Source organism: Octopus bimaculoides, chromosome 7 (assembly GCF_046866305.1).
Source record: "Octopus bimaculoides isolate indiv1 chromosome 7, ASM4686630v1, whole genome shotgun sequence".
NCBI lineage: Eukaryota > Metazoa > Mollusca > Cephalopoda > Octopoda > Octopodidae > Octopus > Octopus bimaculoides.
The window spans coordinates 34,078,275-34,100,909 of record NC_142934.1 but is presented as its reverse complement, the minus strand read 5'-3'; the positions used below and the strand labels follow the sequence as shown (position 1 = coordinate 34,100,909).

The window sequence follows — 22,635 nt, the reverse complement described above, 5'->3', positions numbered from 1 at the left end:
TTTATAAAGAAGCTGTAATGGTTATTAATGGTTAAATATAAATTTCAGTCTCCAGTATTTAAAATTCTGTACTTCCTTATTTGGATATTCTTTTTTCAACACCACTCGCTTCTTATTTCTTATATGGGAGTTTAAAATTAGCTCCTTTATACTAATCTATAGAAAGAAAGTTACCTATATTTGTATATCATATATATATAGCATCACCTAACTGTTACCCGGTAGTCGTGTTTCAAATAGACGTGACTCCAAGACCAATTACACATTACAAAAATTAGTAAGAACACCATACCCATGTAATTCTAAAGTCCCCCTTTTTTCTTTATTCAGTTCTTCTTATTTTTTTTCTTATTGTGCTACTGATGAGTACTCTTTGACAACTCAGATTCTTAAAATGAATTTATTGTCTTTCTGTATGAAACGATCGTATGGCGAAATAAAAAAAAAATATTTTATTCCATATTAACATCTAATCTCCTCCATTTATGAAAAATATGTTTGAAATTGTCAAATTTCATTCTATAACTTAAACTATATACTTAATATACTTATATAACCTTTCATATCTACACCTGTTTTCATCAGTAAATTCAAAGTAAAGTATGAAGAATCAACATTAGAAATCTTTTGGAAACTACTCCAATTAAGGGACAAATCCACATTCAACCCTTTTTAAAAATATGTGTATATATATTTACGTATATATATGCTAACTTTTATATGTGTGTGTGTGTGGTCAGTATGCTTCTTTCAGTTTCCAAATCCACTCTCAAGGATTTGCTCAGGCTAGGGCTATTGTAGAAAACACTTGTCCAATTTGCTGCATAGTGGGACCAAATCTGAAGCCATATGGTTGGGGAGCAAACTTCTTAAACACACAACCTTACCTTTATAGATATAGGTTTAATCCTATGACGTAAACTAACCATTTTTCAGTTTTGTATTTAGTTTTTTTTTTGTTTTTATCTTCTGTCCGTATTAAGTTTTCCTCTCTGTTTCACTATAAACATTACATCATTGACAGAATAATGATGGCCATACCACAAATTGTTTACAGCTGGTTTAGAAAGTTTACTTCAACCACTTCATATCTAACAAAGATTCCAGTGAATCAAAATGATGGTACTTTTGCTGTTGAGCAAACATTCTCTTTCTTAATTTTTTTTCCATTTGCAGTAATTATTAAACATTTCACTATTTATATTATTGCCTAATACATATGACATATTTTGCATATATTCTGCCATGCCAGAAGGAATTAATTTTTCTTATTTCACATTTATTTTCTCCATGCCAGTACACTGGCAATAATTTGAAGTATTTTCCAAGCATTGTTCATTGTAACTCTCAAAAATATTCTTTACTTTGATATACTTTAATTTGTAGTTAGGTTTTTCAATGAAGCATCAACAGTGTTTTTGGCAGCTTATATTAAGAGCTCCTGTACTCATGGTTCTGTAGATTTTAATATTATCATATGAATCTCTTTATTTTTTGTTTTTGTTGCATGCCAATATTAAAGCCAAATCTTCAACAAAGGCTTGAACAGACTAATATCTCTGCTATAGTTATTTTCTCTACTGATGTACTTGGTTTCTCCAAATTTTCAGTTTGATGAAACATTTTTATGTCATTGGTGATTGTGGTTTTTGTTGCTTTACAGATTCCTTCGCTATGGAAATCGTATGAAAATAGCTGGTGAGTTGAGATTTGGTGATATTGTTGAGCGTCACATGATAGATGGAGACATTGTGCTTTTCAACCGACAACCTTCACTTCATAAACTGAGTATCCAAGCTTTTTTTGTGAGTAACACAGTTTTCTTGTCATTCAGTATTGCCAAAATAGTTGTCTGTTTTAATCTACTAAAAAGTTATTATCTAAATACAAAGGGCTTTGTAGTTGGGGTCAACCTTTCTCATTTCATGGAGAAAAAGTTCATAGACTGTATTGAATTTCAGTTATTGATTTTGGTTGAAGTAGCTGCCTTCTGCTTAGGAGAATATAATGCATGCATGCATCCATCTAGCCATCCATCCATACATACAAACAAACAAATGTTACCTGTTTTATAATGGGTTACTTTGGAAGTTTACTTATGTCATCATGAGTAATTTGATAAAACTTAAATTATAATTATTTTATGCATGTTATTTTACTTGATATTACACATGGTGGCAAAAGTGTATTATTCTTTTCTACTGTAGACACAAGACCCAAAATTTTGTTGGGGAGGCAGTTGATTAGATCAATCTCAGTATGCAACTGGTACTTAATTTATTGACCCCGAAAGGTTTAAAAGCAAAGTCGACCTCAGTGGAATTTGAACTCAGAATGTAAAGACAGATGAAATACCACTAAGCATTTCGCCCGACGTGCTAATGTTTCTGCCAGCTCGCTGCCCTTCAAAGGTGTATTATTGTAGCAATCATAGTCATATATTAATCTGGAAAAAATTGCTATAAATTCTTAAGTTAGCAAATACCCTAGTGATTAATGAAAAAAAGCTTACTCTGCTAGCAAATGTCTTACTTAGAAAGCATGTAAGGAAAATTTCCATTGCAATGAATATTAACTATTGCAGAACCTTTTTCAGCTGCAGCCAACTACATACGGCTATATAAACCTACTGCTTTTTTACCTCATCCTATCAACTGGTTGTCAAGTTTATCCTTCTATTTAAACTGTTGTTATGTCATTATGTATGTGTTTGCACATGTGTGTGTCATCAACAGAAGATTGTATGTGAGAGTGTGTGTGTAAGCATATGTCATGTATTTAATGTCCAACAACTGCATAGCTTTTACCATCTTTACCATTCTTCTGTCACTGGTTGTCAATTTCAGTATTTCTCTACCGACACGAACTACTTTTAACTCTCTTTTCATCTCTCTTTTATTTTCTCACCATCTTTCTATATGATGTAAAGTGTGAGTGGAGAAATCAACCAACCAACAAATCAATCAGCCAACATTTATACTGGTTATTTTTGTTGTTGTTGCTGCTGTTATGTGTATGTATATGTGTGTGGATGGATGGTCAAACAGATCTAACATAATATTGGGTTATCCCATAAATAATGTGGTTTTTTCAGTTGCATGCACTAAAAGTCAGAGGGAGATGGGATAAACTACTGCATCAACTTGCCATAAAGACAGGTAGTAATTTTACCTTGTACTTATTCTTAGTGTAAGTTTTGAAGTGTACAGTTTGATTTTGACAGTTATATTTTCAAAGTTATTATGGAAGTAACAAAGGAGCATATTCAGCATATTTTGAATATGAGTTCAATAACAGCAACAACGCAACAGAAAGTGCAAGGAATATTAATGCAGTACATGGGGATTGGACAATAAGCATAAGCCAGTGTCAACAGTGGTTCCAGAAATTCTAAACCGGAAACTACTGCCTAGAAGCTGAGCCTCATCTTGGAAGATCTGTACAGCTTGACGAGGATGTCCTGCAAACTCTGGTGGAACAAAATTCCATCATAACTGTTGAGGAACTAGTAGAGAATCTTGGATTTGGTCATTCAACCATTCATCAACACCTGAGTGCCATCGGAAAAGTCAGAAAATTGGGTCAGTGGGTTTCTCACAAACTTTCTGCGTCTAATTGCACACAGAGAGTGAATGTGTGCTCTTCTTTGCTGTCACGTCTCACGAATGAACTTTTTTTAGACTGAATAGTGACTGGTGATGAGAAATCGGTTCTCTATAAAAATGTCAAGCACTGAAGACAGTGGGTAGGGAAAGGAGAAACACCAGCACCCCAGGCTAAAGAAGGTCTTCACCTACATAAGGTGTTGTTATCTGTTTGGTGGGATATGAAATTTTAGTCCACTTTGAACTTTTAAACCAAACCCAAATCAAACAAAAACAAAGGTGATCTATTGCCAGCAGCTTGAGCGGGTCTGTGCTGGAAAGAAAACGACCATCTTTAGTTTCAAGGCAAAAGATGTTCTTCCATCAGGATAATACTCTGCCACGTACAGTGAGGATGACATTCCAAAGGCTGGAGTAATTTGAATGGGAAACAATGCCTCACCCACCATATTCGCTGGACATTGCAGTCTTCAAAATCATATGGATGGAAAAAATATGAATTATGTAGATGAGGTCATAACAGTACTGGAGGAGTGTTTTTCATCATGGACAAGTGAATTTTGGAAGAGGGGCTTTGCAAGACTACCAGACAGATGGAAGAGCATTATAGAAAATGAAGAAGAGTATATTTTAGATTAAAAAAGAACTTTGTCTTAATTTTGAAAAATATAAGAAGCATAAAAAAGACACATTATTTATGGGATGGTCCAATATAATCTTAAACTGTTTATGCAGTTAATTATTCATTCTTTCTAGCTAATATTTCGGCCAAGCTATTAGAATGCTAGACTATCAGCTGAAAGTGCTCTCTACTTAACAGTGTATCACATGACATTGTGCTGCATTGTATCCTTAGTAAAGAAACTCAACTCTCAGTGGGTACTCTAAATAACAGTAATTAAACACCAAATGGAAGTACAGTTTACTGAGCAGCATTAAAACTCAGTGGTTGACAAGTTTCATCTTTTTGTTTAAAACAATCTACATCCATTACCAAGGGTTACCCCTTTACCAATGGTAATAGTGTTATGCCTGCTAATGATGGTAGAATTTTGATGTTTGAAAAGAAAAAACTCTGAATAATAGTTTTAAAAAGATACTTTACAATTCAAGTAAAAATGTCTTTTGAAAATTCTTAACACTATATTAATTTCAATTTCGAATTTTTCAAAATAAACTTTAATTATTTTTTTTATGATGACCTCTGTTCTCTTCTTGCAGGCCAAAGTCATGCCTCACCGAACATTCCGTTTTAATGAGTGTTGCTGTGGACCTTTCAATGCAGATTTTGATGGTGATGAAATGAACTTACATCTACCACAGACAGAAGAAGCTAAGGCAGAAGCTTTAGTATTAATGGGGGTAAGATTCAGTATTGACTTATTCATTCTGGTATTAATGAGATTTGGATTGTGTTGGCCTTTGAATGTTGTTGTAGCGTATTTCTGACCTGTTCAAATAAACCTGTGATGGTAGCCAGTAAAATTGTTGGTTACAAGCATGGTATATCTGCAGCTTCTTGGAGATTGAAATTTTCTTGCATGTAGTTCCCATTTTAGTGAACAGAGATATTTGAAACCTACCTAGAAGTTCCTTTGCTATCTCATGCAATGGATGGTTTATGGTAATAGATGTGAAGGACTGTCTCTGTATATTTGAAAGCTTTAGATTGCTGAATCAGTAGGGTGCTACTGACTAACAATTTTAAGGTCGGTAGTACTACATCATTAACAGTGTGTTGTCAATGATAGAACTGTAAAAGTTGACAGGTATTTCATTACCTTACAGGGCTAAGTTTTTAGTCTGTGTGTGAAATTGAATCACTTTAATAATTAGATAAGTATATGACAACATGATCCAACTTTGAGTCTCTGCATAGATTTGAGTCTTGACAGTGGTGCTAACACAATCCTAAATTCTATTCTATGTCCAAAGTCAACTTGAAAATTTAGGTATGTATATAAAAAAAAAAACTGTAAAAAAAGTCAGTGAAGATGTTAAGGGTGGTTAAGATGAATTAATTACATAAGTTATATTAAAAGTATTGTTTGATAATTAATGAAAGTTCTATAAGTAGATAAACAAAAAATACAAACCCACAATGTATAACAATAATTTTATGGTGGAGGCCATTCTGTTGCAGTCAAAATCCAACATTATCACACCAAGAAATGGAGAACCACTTATTGCTGCCATCCAAGATTTCATCACAGGCAAGTTCCTTCTTATAATAAATATGTCAACAACAGAATTGGATCAAATTGTGCATTTATTCACATTGTACTGTAATATTGGAAAGGATTTTGTTATTGATCTGACAGAACGTAATGGACATAGCATTTTAATAGGTTTTTGAATATCAAATGTTTGTATTTGTCTGCTGGACTATTAGTAATCAATAATGTTTGTAATCAATGTTAATTTATTAATTTGTTCATATTATACTGTAATATCGGAAAGGATTTTGTAACTGACCTGACAAAATGTTATGGACATACAAACACAGCAGTTTGATAGATACAAATATAAAAAGTCTCTATTTGTATGCTGGATTATCTGTAATCAGTGGTATATTTGTAATGTGATTTGCTCCATTGATTTATGGAAACAGTAGCTTATGTGCATTTTTCAGGAATTTTTATTGTTGTTGTTTAGCACTAGGTCAGCTTTGATGGAATAGAATTATGCTCAAGGGTATTTCAGCCTTGACCATTCTATATTTTGACATTTTCAGAACTATATGATCCAGTGTATACTTCCTTTCAGAAAAATGAAAAAACTAGGGTCTAATTTGAGGGAGATTTGGCTGCTATCTTTAGCAAATTAAGCTACTCTGACTAGTTGTCTGTGGCATTTACCTCTCTCCTCAGATATTTACTATCAACTGATAATTGTTTCAAATAAAATGGTAAATTATTTATATGAGGAATTGAATCGAATGCCATTAGGTACCAAACTATTTGTAAGTTGTTCAGTTTGGATTTCTACTTCAGAACCCTATTAGAGAATCATTTAAGAATGGGTAGTGCTATTGTAATTAGTTTACAATAACTTTACGTTGTTTGTTAAAGGTACCTTAACCTTTTATGTTGCCAAAACTAATTGAATAAACATCAGTAACAATGAATTAATGAGAGAACCTCTGTGTAGTCACCCAGCTTGTTAGAAATAGTTGCCAAACTATCTCAGATCACACTCTGCTTCTTAAAAGGAAGGAAGAACAAATTGTACAATGTTGTCCTAGATATACAAAGGAATGGTTTATGATGACAGGTCTGTTTGGTCTTGGCTGACTTGAGATTAGATAATATCACATAAATAGTCAACAGGAGAACTGTAAGGCTTGGAGATGCCATTTTGAAAGTCTGCTGAATGTGGAAAATGAATTGGAGAAGGAAAACCTGCCAAATGTTGACCCAATTGAGAGACCAGCTACTTGCATTGACAATACTCTGGTAGATAAAGCAATTAAGGATATGAAGACAGAGAAAGCCCCTGGCCCATCAAGAATCACTGCTGAGATGCTTCAAATATCTGATGGTGTGGGTTATGGTCTAGTCACCCATGTTGTAAATCAGGTAGTTCACAAAGGCGTCATACCCAATGACTGGTGTAGCAGCACCATAGTCAACTGCAACAAAGATAAAGGCAATGCTTTAGATAGAAATAACTCCAGGGGTATCAAATTATTGGATCAGGTGATGAAAGTTACAGAGAGAGTCATAGCCCAACTAATTAGGGAGAGAGTTAGTCTAGATGAGATGCAGTTTGATTTTGTGTCAGGTAGAAACACCACTGATGCTATATTTCTGGTAAGGCAACTTCAGGAGAAATACCTAGCCAAAGATAAACCTCTGTACTTGGCTTTTGTTGACTTGGAGAAAACCTTTGACAGAGTCCCCTGAACCCTTATATAGTGGTCAATGAGGAAACTAGGGATAGATGAGTGGTTAGTAAGAGCTGTACAAACCCTGTACAGGGGTGCTGTCAGTAAAGTGAGGGTTGGCAATGAGTATAGTGAGGAATTCTGGGTAGAAGTAAGGGTTCACCAAGGATCAGTCCTCAGCCCCCTCTTATTCATCATAGTCCTGCAGGCAATAATGGAGGAATTCAAGACAGGATGCCTCTGGGAGCTCCTCTATGCTGATGACCTTGCTCTAATAGCTGAGTCACTATTTGAACTAGAGATGAAGTTTTAGGTGTGGAAGCAAGGTCTAGAATCAAAGGGTCTTAGAGTCAATCTAGCAAAAACAAATGTCTTAGTAAGTAGGAAGGCAGACAAATCACAAACCCCTTCAGGTAGATGGCCCTGCTTGATCTGTAGAAAAGGCATAGGTAGAAACTACATAAGATGGTGCACATAAAAAGCACCATCTGAACATGGTCGATGCTAGTGCCCCCGACTGGCTTCCATGCCGGTGGCATGTAAAATACACCTTCTGAATGTGGTTGAAGCCAGTTCCTTCTGACTGGCTCCTGTGCCAGTGGCTCATAAAAAAACACTATCCGAACGTGGTCACTGCCAGTACCGCCTAACTGGCTCCTGTGCCGGTTGCATGTAAAATGTATCCAGTACACTCTTGGAGTGGTTGGTATTAGGAAGGGCATCCAGCTGTAGAAACCTCGCCAGATCAGGTTGAAACCTGGTGCAGCCTACTGACTCGCCAGTTCTTAGTCAAACCATCCAACTCATGCCAGCATGGAAAACAGACTTTAAACGATGATGATGATGATGTAGAAATTAATCAAGTAGTCACAGGCATAGTTGTGTGGTTAAGAAGTTTGCTTTACAATCACATAGTCTTAGGTTCAGTTCTACTGCATGACACCTTAAGCAGTGATGGTAGCAGCTGTTGGTGTTTTAGTTTCTTCCTTTCCAGTTGTGACTAATTGCTCATGGTGATTGATATACATATATGCTACACTGATGGGTGTTACAACAATAAAACATTAAGAATTTACCTGTATTTAAAGAAAGAACATCTTTCAACATTGTCAACTTTGAATTGATCTCATCTATTTCACTAGACCCCCCCCCCCCAAAAAAGAAATCAATGACTTACGGATATTATATTTACTTTCTTTTTGAAAGCTCTAGATTCATTATCTTGTTATTTTCATTAGTTAATTTTACACAGCTAGACTGTAATTTAATTGAAAATTTATGTATTAAATTCTACTTCCTTTTAAGTAGTGAGAATTATTTTTACAGGTGGCTACCTTATAACCCAGAAGGATGTCTTTTTTGATCGGAGTCATGCATCACAGTTGATTGCATCTATCTTAGCTTACAAAGATGAAAATATTAAAATTGATCTTCCAATGCCTGCAATTTTTAAAGTAAGTGTTATATCAAAGCCTATTTTATCTTTTTGCATTTCATTGAATTAAGTGTTACGGATGTATGAGTTTGTTAAATATTCTATTGTAATTTTTGTCACTATCCAAATTTTATGATTAATTATGATGTTAATTTAGAAGTCATTTAATATTTTTTCAAGCTTATTATTGAAAACAGATTAAAATGAATCCGTTTGAGACTCTTAGGGTTGGTGCTTAACCCCAGTTTCTGTAGCATTAAAGAGATGAGAGACAGATTTCACCATGGGCTGTAAGCTAGTCCACTGCTGCTAACTTTTTTATGATAGTTTGGTAATTATTCCTTACTGCTAGTAAGTCCAGTGTTGGATTTTATAAATTCAATAAAATAAAATTCCTGAGTTGGATTTAAACTTATAATTCTTGATCTAGTAATCCAGTCCTTTCAACTATGCAGACTTCATGTGATGTTTGGTTGGCTCATAAAATGACCAAGCCCGTATTCTTTTATTATCAGAAACCCTGTCACCTGACTGATGTAAATATAAATAAGTCAGAAAATAATAAGCAAAGCATAGACACAACAGTAAAGATTGGGAAGCATGATTTGTTTATTAAAAATGCGTAATTTTTCTTGATGTTTCTTTCCTAGCCTTGTCAACTGTGGACAGGGAAACAAATATTTAGTTTGCTGTTACGACCAAACAGTAGTTGTCCTGTGTTAGCCAATCTAAGAACTAAAGGCAAGAACTATTCTACTGGTGAAGATTTATGTTACAATGATTCTTGTAAGTTTGACCATTTGATTCCTTGCTTAGATATTCTATTTAATATTCATACATTGGAGATTTATTGCATTAGAAGCTGGTAGTCTAAACATATTCTCTTCTGAATGTTGTTATTTCTGATTTGTTGTAATGCCTTTTATTCGAGATTTTAGCTCTGTATATGATTTAGTAAGTTCTAACTCAAGTATCTTCTCAGTTTTTATTTCTCTTTGAAATTGTAAATCTTTCTATAATAATAAGTAATATAAATGTTTTTATATTGTATAGAGAGAGGGAGAGAGTAAAAGAAATATACAGAGAGTTATCATAATAGATGCAGAATGAGTACATATACTAAGTTTGGTGGAGATTGTGCGTAATTGATTGACTGGCACACACACACACATTAAGAAAGAAAGAATCATACCGAAATGGAGGAGAGGGAGTGTATATATAAAAATAAAGTTACCTAATCTTATATGTTTGCGAGTGTTAAACAGACTCCTTCAACCAGCTGGTCATGCTACTTGAGGCTGATGACGAGCAAAGACTTAGAAACATGTCCCTGAATGCTGGCTAGGCTGGGTGGAGGAGTTTGTCTCCCCCTCGCAAACATAAGGACACAGGAAATGTGTCAAGGCCGACAGGAAGCGGTCCAGCTTCCTAGGGTTAAATAGCAGTGGTATATTCCCTAATTGGGACTGTCACGTTAAGTTGGCAGTATACAACTACTTTATATATATCATCATCATCATCATCATCATCATCGTTTAACGTCCGCTTTCCATGCTAGCATGGGTTGGACGATTTGACTGAGGACTGGTGAAACCGGATGGCAACACCAGGCTCCAATCTAATTTGGCAGAGTTTCTACAGCTGGATGCCCTTCCTAACGCCAACCACTCAGAGAGTGTAGTGGATGCTTTTACGTGTCACCCGCACGAAAACGGCCACGCTCGAAATGGTGTCTTTTATGTGCCACCCGCACAAGCCAGTCCAGGGGCACTGGCAACGATCTCACTCGAAAATCCTACGGGAGCCAGTCAGGCGGTACTGGCAACGGCCACGCTCAAAATGGTGCATCTCATGTGCCACCCGCACAAGAGCCAGTCCAGGGGCACTGGCAACGATCTTACTTGGCTTGCCGGGTCTTCTCACGCACAGCACATTTCCAAAGGTCTCGGTCAGTAGTCATCGCCTCGGTGAGGCCCAATGCACGAAGGTCTTGCCTCACCACCTCAGCCCAGGTCTTCCTGGGCCTACCTCTTCCATGGGTTCCCTCAACTGTTAGGGTGTGGCACTTTTTCACGCAGCTATCCTCATCCATTCTCACCACATGTCCATACCCGCGCAATCGTCTCTCTTGCACACCACAACTGATGCTTCTAATGTTCAGCTTTTCTCTCAAGATACTTACACTCTGACGGGTATTCACATTGACATTACACATCCAACGGAGCATACTGGCTTCATTCCTTGCGAGCTTACGTATGTCCTCAGCAGTTACAGCCCATGTTTCACTGCCATGTAGCATGGCTGTTCGTACGCATGCGTCATACAGTCTGCCTTTTACTCTGAGTGAGAGTCCCTTTGTCGCCAGCAGGGGTAAGAGCTCTCTAAACTTTGCCCAGGCTATTCTTATTCTAGCAGCTACACTTTCAGCGCACCCACCCCCACTACTAACTTGGTCGCCCAGATAGCGGAAGCTATCGACTACCTCTAGTTTTTCACCCTGGAATGAGATAGAAGTTGTTTCCTGTTTGTTTACAGTCTTTATTGCACCTGAACATCTGCCACAAACAAAAACTAACTTGCTAGTTAACCTGCCTTTGATGTTGCTGCACCTCTTATGTGTCGATAGCTTGCACCTGGTACATCTTATAGAGTTACTACCTACTCCTTTTCTGCATACTGAGCAGGGCCATCTACCTGAAGGGGTTTGTGTTTTATCTACCTTCCTACTTATTAGGATTTTGGTTTTAGCTAGGTTGACTCTAAGGCCCTTCAATTCTAGACCTTGCTTCCACACCTGAAACTTCTCCTCTAGTTCTGATAGTGACTCCGCAATTAGGGCAAGGTCATCAGCATAGAGGAGCTCCCAGGGGAAACCTGTCTTGAACTCCTCTGTGATTGCCTGGAGGACTATGATAAATAAGAGGGGGCTGAGGACGGAACCTTGGTGGACCCCTACCTCTACCCGGAATTCATTGCTGTACTCATTTCCAACCCTCACCTTACTGGCAGCATCTCTGTACATGGCTCGCACAGCTCTCACTAACCATTCTTCTATCCCAAGTTTCCTCATTGACCACCAGATAAGGGATCGGGGGACCCTGTCAAAGGCTTTCTCCATGTCAACGAAAGCCAGGTACAGAGGTTTATCCTTAGCTAGGTATTTCTCCTGCAGCTGTCTCACTAGAAATAAGGCATCAGTAGTGCTTTTACCTGGCACGAACCCAAACTGCATCTCATCTAAATTGATTCGCTCCCTAATTAGTTGGGCTATGACCCTCTCTGTAACTTTCATAACCTGATCTAACAGCTTGATGCCTCTGTAATTATTTGTATCTAAAGCGTCACCTTTACCTTTGTAGCAGTTGACTATGATGCTGCTACACCAGTCATTGGGTATGACTCCTTCGTGTATCACCTGGTTCGTAATACGGGTGACTAGGCTATAGCCAACACTGCCAGATATTTTGAGCATCTCTGCAGTGATTCCTGATGGGCCGGGGGCTTTCCCGGTCTTCATACTCTTAATTGCTTTATCTACCCTGGTACTATCAACTCGGATAGCTGGTCCCTCTATTGGGTCGACATACGGCAGGCTCTCTTTCTCTCCCGTATATATATATATATATATATATATATATATATATATAAATAGTTTTAAAGAAAATAACCAAAGTTCATGAACTCATCCATGAAAATCCACAGTCACATATAGAAAAATTAATAAGTAAATGCACGGTTAATAAGTATAATATAATACAAAGTAAAAATCATAAGATAATGATAATAAAACAACTACATGTGTTTCATAACCAAGTTTTTAAATAGAAAATAAAATATATTCAAATTGATTAAATCAATCGAAAATCAATTCTATTCAAAAATATAGCTAATCTTCAGGTCAAAATACAACAATAATAATGATAAAAAAAATGTATATATCAACCAACAATAAATAACAAATGAATGTATATAAAAATACTTATTATATTAAGATAGAAAAATGTTAAACAATATTATTAAAAATATCAAAAATTATAAACGTGCCATAATTAAGGAAAATTGGGTCCAAGAAAATTCAGTCCCAAAAAATATTGATCCCAGACGTTATCAATATACCTCTAATGTGAACATTGATTTAACTAATCAGTATAAATAAAAAACAAAATAGAATAACAATTTTATTAATAAAAATATAAAAGTCACATGTATAAACCAGCAGAAAAATAAGGGTAACTCATGTTTAAAACCATAAAAAAATGCATATATGATATTTCCTTATATCAAACATATTAAACAAAAAATTAGGAAAATAGTTCTGAGAACATTGTGTCCCTGAAAACTAAACCGAAGAATTTAATGAATGAGCAATTGCCTTTAGGAAAGTTAATTTATCATTACTATCATGAGATTGCACAAGATTTTTTATCCGCGTATCTATTGACTGGTATTTTCTCTTTTTTTGTGGATTATCTCCACTTTGAGCATGAATTATTTTGGTCTGTATAAGTGATTCTTCTTTTCAAAGAGCATCAAGGGTGCTTGTTTGTTATTGATGTGCGCAATGCTGAGTGAAACACCTCAAGAGCATTGTTTGAGACAATTCCTGAATTACTTGACTGTAAACATTCCAAACATTAACTGGATACAAGAGCTCTTCTTGTCTGCCACGTCTTCCTCTCTTTTGGTCAATGTATGTCAGCTCGAAATAGCTTATAAAATCTATCGGAATTGATTCACCCTCACAGAGATCTTCATAAGTATCAATTACTTCTTCTGGTGGTAAAAATGCCAGTGTGCAGAACATTTTTATTTTAGTGGCAAAAGAACCACCGATACTGTATTGAACTTTACATCCGAGTTGGCATAATTTCCTATAAACTGTCCGGGAAAAATGAAATAAACAACCTTCGCTGGTGCTTCCAGTAAAGTTATGGTCACAGCTGTTATGAATTACCTGTTGAAAGTCAATCAATACTTGATGAGGTTTAATATTGGGCCGCAATTTTTTTATTTCAAGAAAAGTCTTGTCATATGTTGCTTGTATTTTGTCTGGCAGTAGAATGAAAGCTTGAGGATAAGATCTACCATTTATGATAGCATGAATGGTAAAAAGCTGATACCATGCACTTGGTGATGATTTGAATGTGCCATCCATTCCTAAAAATGAAGTGTTTTCCAGTTGTTGAAGACCTTCGTTAGAGGCAAAGATTAAAAGCCTCTTTTCATCATTACTGCCTGTATCGCATTGCAGGAACAAATCACCATCTTCCAAGTATTTAAAAGAATCATGCACTTGAAATCCATTTCGATGAAGAGGCAACGGAGGAGCACCAAAAGCTTTATTGCACCAGTTTGTAATACTTCTAGAAACTGTTTGCACTGTGGTATTTCATATTTCGCATTCTTACTAATATTATTTGTAGTTTCTGAAATAGCACTCGAGTACTTGTTTCAACTCCATCTTGCAACTTTTTTGTTAATGCTGAAATGGCGAATCGTGCTTCCACTGCATTCAGTGCTGGTTCATGATCATGACTATTGATTGTTGAAATAATTATAGGTTCACCTGGTTTATTCTTTGTATGAACACAAGCACATGTACTGCAAATCTTACAGCACCAGTTTCTTTGATTATCGAAACTAAACTTATGAAAGTCGTAAACATAATTAAGTTCATCAATCAATTTGTATTTTTCTCACTTTTAAAATATTTTGCAGCCATATTAGGGTTTCTTAAAATTGGAAATATTTGTTATCTTGTGGGTGAAATGATGTGTGCGCAAACGGACTCTATAGTGGGTGAAATGACTGGATACCAATTTGAAAAATTGTCTGGGACCAAATTTATTGGGACTGAATTTTCCCAGCACCATATATGTCGTCGTCGTCGTTTAACATCCGCTTTCCATGCTTGCATGGGTTGGACGATTTGACTGAGGACTGGTGAAACCAGATGGCTACACCAGGCTCCAATCTGATTTGGCAGAGTTTCTACAGCTGGATGCCCTTCCTAACGCCAACCATTCAGAGAGTGTAGTGGGTGCTTTTACGTGTCACCCGCACGAAGGTCAGTCAGGCGGTACTGGCAACGGCCATGCTCATCTCGCTCGAGATATATATATATATATATATATATATATATATATATATCTCAAGAGAGAGGGGGAGGGTGGTGAACTTCCATTATATATAATCAATGTGAAGAGTAATTTTGTTTTGGGTTTTTTTACTTTTTGAATATTGTTTTAGTTAATTTTATTTTAAGCTTATATTTTTCTTTCGAAAATCAATATTCATTTCATCATTTTGTATAAGCATCAAGAAATCTGATAAAGTTAAATCTTAATTATTGTATGTACACCTGATACTATGGTAACACTCTAGTTTATTAATAATAAAACTGAAAATAGAACATGACAAATTGAAAAATATTTTAAATTGAAGTTGATTGATAAACTATAATTTTTTTTTATTGAATTACAAATTTAATCAATATTTTAATTTTGCTTTTTCTCATTCTGTTTAAAATTTTTTTCTGATTAGTTTCAAATTAAACTATAGAATTATAATTGGTAACTCTGGCCTGAACTAAAAGTTTGTTTAGATTACTCTGAGTAAAACTATATTCTTCATGCTAAAATTCAGTTGCAGATATTTTTATTATCTGAGATTTAGTTGGAAATACACACTGTCTATTTGTATATGATTTACTCTGAAATCTCAAACCTTTTGTGCTTGATTGATTTACAAGGGGGTCTGATGAGGAACATACCTTTCATACTTGTGCATCTCAATAAAGATCTGAACTTTTTGTCATTTTCCTATTGTTGGCATCTTTTACTGTGAATGCCTGTATTGCTTTTAGAAACACTTTCTTATAGTGTTATGATCTCTTTTATCTGTAAAATCATGTACTGTCAATATGAATGTCTTCTAGTAAATGCTATAGAGTTAAGGTAAACACTTGGCAAGCGTAATCTTCAGCAGATTTTGATTGCTAATTTTAATCATTTCATTTTACTTACATTAATGATGCTCTTGGGAAATCTAAGTCCTTCTTGTGTCTATAAGACAAACTAATATTATGGATAAACTAATATTATTGTCTGCTCTATTCTTATAGAACAGATTACTACCTGCTCTATAGGACAAGCTAATATTACTACTTATTCTATAGGACAAACTAATATTACAGTCTGCTCTATAGGACAAATTAATATTACTGTCTATTCTATAGGACAAACTAATGTTACTGCCTGCTCTATTTATGTATATGTATTTTCATTTCTAAGAAATATTCTCTGTTTTAATTAGTAACCTTTAATGTCTTTGCTTCACCCTGTTTTCTATTTCAGTTATTGTCATCCGAAACAGTGAATTACTCTGTGGTGCGATGGACAAAGCCACTCTTGGCTCAGGCTCCAAAAACAATATTTTTTACGTGATATTGCGAGACTATGGAGAGTTACATGCATCCATCACTTTGTCCAGACTTGCTAGACTCTGTCCAGCTTTCTTGTGTGTGTATTAATTCTTTACTCATCTCATTTATATATTAAAAATGTATTTATGTATTTAATTATATATATAAAATATATATATATAGATAAAATACATTGATATTAGGTTAGAAAGAAAATTCTGTTCCATTTCATGACAAAAAACAAACATGTTACTTTGGTCTTAATTGATATATTTAATCAAAATGATATTTCCTCTCATTATTGATAACATAATCCCATCTATTTGGTCTCTTGTTATTTCCCCTTATAAGGCTCAGCATCTTGAAATCAGTCTTCACTACTTTGTCTCTTGTTTTTCTAGATTTCCCTCTTCTGCAAATTCCATCCAATTTAAGCACTCAGCACTTCTTTAAGTAGTTGTTCTCTTTCATATGCATCACGTGACCAAAACAGCACAGTCTTCTTTCTTATTTACTACATCTGATGCCTCTTTTGCCTAATTTTTCTCCCTGTACATTAGCACTTTGTTGTACATGCATACTGATATTGCACATCCAGCAGAGCATACTAGCTTCATTGCTCTCTAGTCTTTGCATGCCCCCTGCATTCAGTGCTCCCTTTTACTTGGAGAGACCTTTTGTTACAAACAGAAGTAATGGCTCTCTGAAATTTCTTCAATGTATTCTTATTCTAGCTACTATATTTTCAGAGCATTTCCTCCGCTGCTAATTTAGTCACCTAGGTAACAGAAACTTTCTGCTACCTCTAGGGCATACAAAAAAGTCTATTTTCTGTGTGTCCTTAATGTTCATTGTTACCATACTTCTTTCACATACAAACACTATTTTCTCTGTTAGCCTTTGATTCCACTGCACTTTTTGTGTGTCCATAGGTTGCCCTGGGTACACCATATGGATGGAAGGTAGGGGAGAGTAGATGATGACTAAGACTAGGAAGAATACAAGGTGAACATAATGAATGGTGGAGAAGTGAATACTGATACATATGATCTTTCTTTCACTTACAAACACAGTTATCATGCAGATATATACATTTACTGTGCATAAGCATGCACATGCACACACACAGAGATCTAGTATATAAATGGGGAACATACATTTATCTCACCCACACACACACACACACACACACACACACACACACACAGGATTGTAACAATGAAATTGAAACATTTAACTTTTTATCCTTTTTTGGCTAAAAAAAGCTGTTAAATTTATTCTAAAAATTAATTTGACTTTTTCTATTTTTGCAGCTAATCGTGGTTTTTCTATTGGAATTGGTGATGTCACTCCTGGTCAAGGGTTAATTAATGCCAAAAATCAGCTATTACATAATGGGTCAGTATCTATCTATCTATCTAGAGAGAGAGAGAGAGAAAGAGAGAGAGAGAGAGAGAGAGAGAGAGAGAAAGGTTACCAAGCTAATGGAATCACCACTTTTTTCAGTTATTTTTTCTATTGGTAATATTATAAATTCAAAACTGTTCAGTTTGTATATATGTATTTATATGCATAATGAATGCCTTGTTTTTCATGATATAACCTTTTTTGTACATGTATATATTTAAATAAGTTAAAATGTGTGACCAGTCTGATTTCCAAAGAGGACAAACTGTTGGAGCATGGTTGGCTGGAGCTTTAATCACTAAAACTGCTGAATTGTGAATATTTCAAGAGACATAATCTCTAAAATCATATTGCTATTCCAAAACTAAGATAAAACCAGCTCTGGCAATCATAATTCTGGACAGAGGGCAAAGCTCACAGAGACAGGCTGCAGTGTAGCGAAACATATTGTCTAAAAGCCTTTGAACTATGGCTGCAAAAGTGACAGAAAAGCTAAACCATCACTTTGCTAACCTTCTGTCAACCAAACCGGTTCATCAGGATCTCCATAAAGCTGGATTCCATGGGAGAGCTGCAATTGTTAAACCTCTCCTGTCATCAATAAGGAGTGTTCAGAGGCTCAAGGGAACTATGTCATCTTGTCTAATGAATCTTCATTTACCCTTTTTCCCAGATTGCAGTGTATCAGAAAGAATAGAGATGCTGTGGGTAAGATGATGGGTGTGAATGGATAATGGTATGCTTGCATTTAATGATTCAGAGAAGAAAGATGCATGAAATACTATTATGAAATGTTGCTAAATGTGGAGAATGCATCAGAGAAAGAGTTTTTTAAATACAGACCCAACTGAGGGACCAGCCATTAGAGTTGCCAGCAATATGATAGATAAGGCAATTAAGAATATGAAGATAGGGAAAGCCTTGGGATCATCAGGAATCACACTAAGATTTGGTCTAGTCACTTGTATAGTTAATCAGGTTATCCAGGAAGGCATCATCCCCAATGACTATGTAGTAGTGTTACAGTTAGTTGTTATAAGGGTAAAGGTGATACTTTAGATCAGTGATTCCCAACCGATTTTTGACCATGCCCCACCAAATCATTTCTAAAATCTTGATGACCCCTTGTGATATTTAATTTTTGTTATTCAAATTTTGGTTAATGTTTACAATATTACCCGGAAACAAAATAAAAAAAAAGTAGTGCAACAGATGTAAAAAAAAATGTGTAGGAAACAAATACGGAAAAAAAATGCGCAGAAATCAACGGGGGTAGGGGACGACTTTGGAAAATTCACAAGATCCGAGTTTTTCCCTCATAACTTTTAGGAAAATGCCTTTTTTTTTAAAATTAAATTTTATACAAAAACCTTTCAACTAGCATATAAAGAAATTTGTGGGAAAATCTTTTCCAAGGGGTGGGGAGAGGACTTCGGAAAATTCACAAGATTCGAGTTTTTTGCCCATAACTTGGTGACAGTTTATCGTGGATAGTGGGTATAAATCCAAATTTAAATATTCCTCTGATGCTATATTTCTGGTATTCCACTGATGCTATATTACTGGTAAGACAGCTTCAGGAGAAATACCTAGCCAAGGATAAACCTCTGTGCCTGGCTTTCGTTGACATGGAGAAAGCCTTCGACAGGGTCCCCCGATCTCTCATCTAGTGGTCAATGAGGAAACTAGGGATAGAAGAATGGTTAGTGAAAGCTGTGCGAGCCATGTACAGAGACGCTGTCAGTAAAGTGAGGGTTGGCAATGAGTACAGTGAAGAATTCCGGGTGGAGGTAGGGGTCCACCAAGGTTCAGTCCTCAACCCCCTCCTATTTATCATAGTCCTCCAGGCTATAACAGAGGAATTCAAGACAGGATGCCCCTGGGAACTCCTCTATACTGATGACCTTGCACTAATTGCTGAGTCACTATCAGAACTAGAGGAAAAGTTTCAGGTGTGGAAGCAAGGACTAGAATCGAAGGGCCTTAGACCCAACCTAGCTAAAACCAAAGTCCTAATAAGTAAGAAGGCAGACAAAACACAAACCCCTTTGGGTAGATGGCCCTGCTCGATCTGTAGAAAAGGCGTGGGTAGAAACTCTATAAGATGCACCCAGTGCAAGCTATGGACACATAAGAGATGCAGCAATATCAAAGGAAGGTTAACTAGGAAGTTAGTTTTCGTTTGTAGCAGATGTTCAGGAGCTGTAAACACTGTGAATGTGCAGAGAACAACTTCTGCCACATTCCAGGTAGAAAAACTAGAAGTGGTTGATAGCTTCCGCTATCTTGGTGACCAAATTAGTAGTGGGGGTGGGTGTGCTTAAAGCGTAGCTGCTAGAATAAGAATAGCCTGGGCAAAGTTCAGAGAGCTCTTACCTCTGCTGGCGACAAAGGGTCTCTCTCTCAGAATAAAAGGCAGACTGTATGACGCATGTGTACAAACAGCCATGCTTCATGGCAGTGAAACATGGGCCTTGACTGCTGAGGACATGCATAGGCTTGCAAGGAATGAAGCCAGTATGCTCCGATGGATGTGTAATGTCAGTGTGCATACTAGACAGAGTGTTAATACCTTGAGAGAAAAGTTGAACCTAAGAAGCATCAGTTGTGGTGTGCAAGAAAGACGATTGTGCTGGTATGGTCATGTAGCGAGAATGGATGAGGATAGCTGTGTGAAAAAGTGTCACACCCTAGCAGTGGAGGGAACCTGTGGAAGAGGTAGGCCCAGGAAGACCTGGGATGAGGTGGTGAGGCATGACCTTCGAACATTGGGCCTCACTGAGGCAATGACTTCTGACCAAGACCTTTGGAAATATGCTGTGCGTGAGAAGACCCGGCAAGCCAAGTGAGACCTAAATCGAAGGCCTCAGGCAGCCCACTTATACGTACCTTCCTTCATTGGACACTAAACTCCACTTGCGAAGACCTGTTGAGGTAAGTGAAATGGAAATCAAATTAAATTCGACGACTAGCACCCATGCCAACATCGTTTCCTTCATTGGAAATGAAACTCGGCTTGCGAAGACCTATTGGGGAAAGCGAAAGCGAAACCGTCAATGGCACCTGTGCCCAGCAATGCCTTCCTGGCACTTGTGCCAGATGGCACGTGTAAAGACATTCGAGTGAGATCGTTGCCAGTGCCGCTGAACTGACTCCTGTGCAGGTTGGCGTTAGGAAGGGCATCCAGCTGTAGAAACTCTGCCAAATCAGATTGGAGCCTGGTGTAGCCATCTGGTTTCACCAGTCCTCAGTCAAATCATCCAACCCATGCTAGCATGGAAAGCGGATGTTAAACGATGATGATGACGATGATGATATATATATATATCTCTGTATGTATCACTCTCTCTCTCTGTATCTTATCTATAAAAGGCAGATTTTCTCTGTGTGTATGCATGTTTAAAATTTATACATTTAAAATTTATACATTTACACAATTCCAAATTTTGTGGATAAAAAAATCAGAATTAATATTCTAGATACCATAACGTAGGTCATTCCTTCAATCAAAATAACTACCAATTTCGAAATAAATCGATAAAACTATGAACATAACTATTTTTCCCTCTAATACAATCTAATTCCCTCTTTCTGTTACCATTACAAATCGTTTCAACTGCTACTTTCTCTTATGAATGTTTACGAACGATCTAAGAAAAAAGACAGAAAGAAAGGAAGGAGAAAGACTGAGAGTCAAATAAACAGACATACTACCAATACTTATGTAACTATGGTTACATATGACCTTGTAATAATTCGACCGTGCGAACCAAAGGAGATGGCGACGTAGACGGAAAAGGTTCCTTTTTACCATGTCGCACGGTCGAACACAAAATAACATAATATATAAGATAGAAGGCTCGTCGTGAGAGATACGAGCCATAGTGCCAGTAAAAGAACAGATTAGGACAGACAACCGATATATAAGAGAGTAAGTTTATTAACATAGTGAAACTGTTTGTGTCTGTGTGTGCGTACATGCGACATATATAATTAACACAGTAGATAAGTCAGGCCTTCATGTACAAGAGAATGTATACAACAATGTGAAGTAACGGACAGTCGTATAAGCAATAGTGTGTGTACAATATATGAGAGTACAAGTGTGCGTGTGAATGAGAGGAACACAGAACATAGAAAGAGTGTCTGTAACATAGACTACAAGTCTCAAACACTGAGATAGAGAAATACCAGTTCGTATTAGAGTTACACAAGGAGATAGAATTTCATATTCAGGAAGTTGTGGCCAAGTAGCAGAGCTGTGGTATCACAATATGTGTGTTGAGCATCGAATGCTGTGACCGTTTACCTGATATTCTCGCTGGTTAGTTCTGCCTGTTGCTCGTGGTGGAAACAATCCACTCAAACAGTGTCGATACAAAACCGAGTGTGTTGATATTGGTGTGTACCTGGTGGTGGGGTTGCTGGTGCACGACATTGTGGTAGACAGTACATAGGTGGTGAAGACATCGGCGCTGGAACTGGCTGTAGCTGTGTTCTGTATGTGTGGTCAGCGACCAGACCTGTGAGAGATCTGGAATTGAAGACGACTACCGTCGTTGGATCGGGCTTATTTGTAGCTGAAATAGGGCTCACCGGAAACCCAGAAAAACTCTATCTCACGTGACCTTATCACAAAGCCACGATTGGACATAATCCACCCTTAGCAAGCAGAACATGGGGACAATTGCCGCGCAAATAAGAACTTATCAGGAGGGTGGGCAGAAGGGTCCAAGGCAGCCGATGGCTAGATGTTAGCAGCTTCGTTATCATTTGTGATTGAATGCCCGAGAGAGAGAGAGGTTTCACTACAACCTCATTCTAATTGGTGTGAATTGTATGTTCACTCCCCATTTCTAACACCGTCCTTCAGCAAGAT

General features: G+C 36.7%; 1 protein-coding gene across 1 annotated transcript in view; it reads left to right on the top strand.

Annotated features, from left to right (window-relative positions):
* Positions 1 to 22,635, top strand: part of LOC106870739 (DNA-directed RNA polymerase III subunit RPC1) — a 118,010-nt gene that overhangs the window by 16,220 nt on the left and 79,155 nt on the right. The window contains exons 2-8 of the mRNA XM_089355137.1: positions 1,664 to 1,805; positions 4,827 to 4,967; positions 5,749 to 5,818; positions 8,818 to 8,945; positions 9,577 to 9,712; positions 16,282 to 16,446; positions 17,663 to 17,747. Coding sequence (XP_089211263.1) covers positions 1,664 to 1,805; positions 4,827 to 4,967; positions 5,749 to 5,818; positions 8,818 to 8,945; positions 9,577 to 9,712; positions 16,282 to 16,446; positions 17,663 to 17,747 — 867 coding nt within the window. The remainder of the gene's footprint in view (positions 1 to 1,663; positions 1,806 to 4,826; positions 4,968 to 5,748; positions 5,819 to 8,817; positions 8,946 to 9,576; positions 9,713 to 16,281; positions 16,447 to 17,662; positions 17,748 to 22,635) is intronic.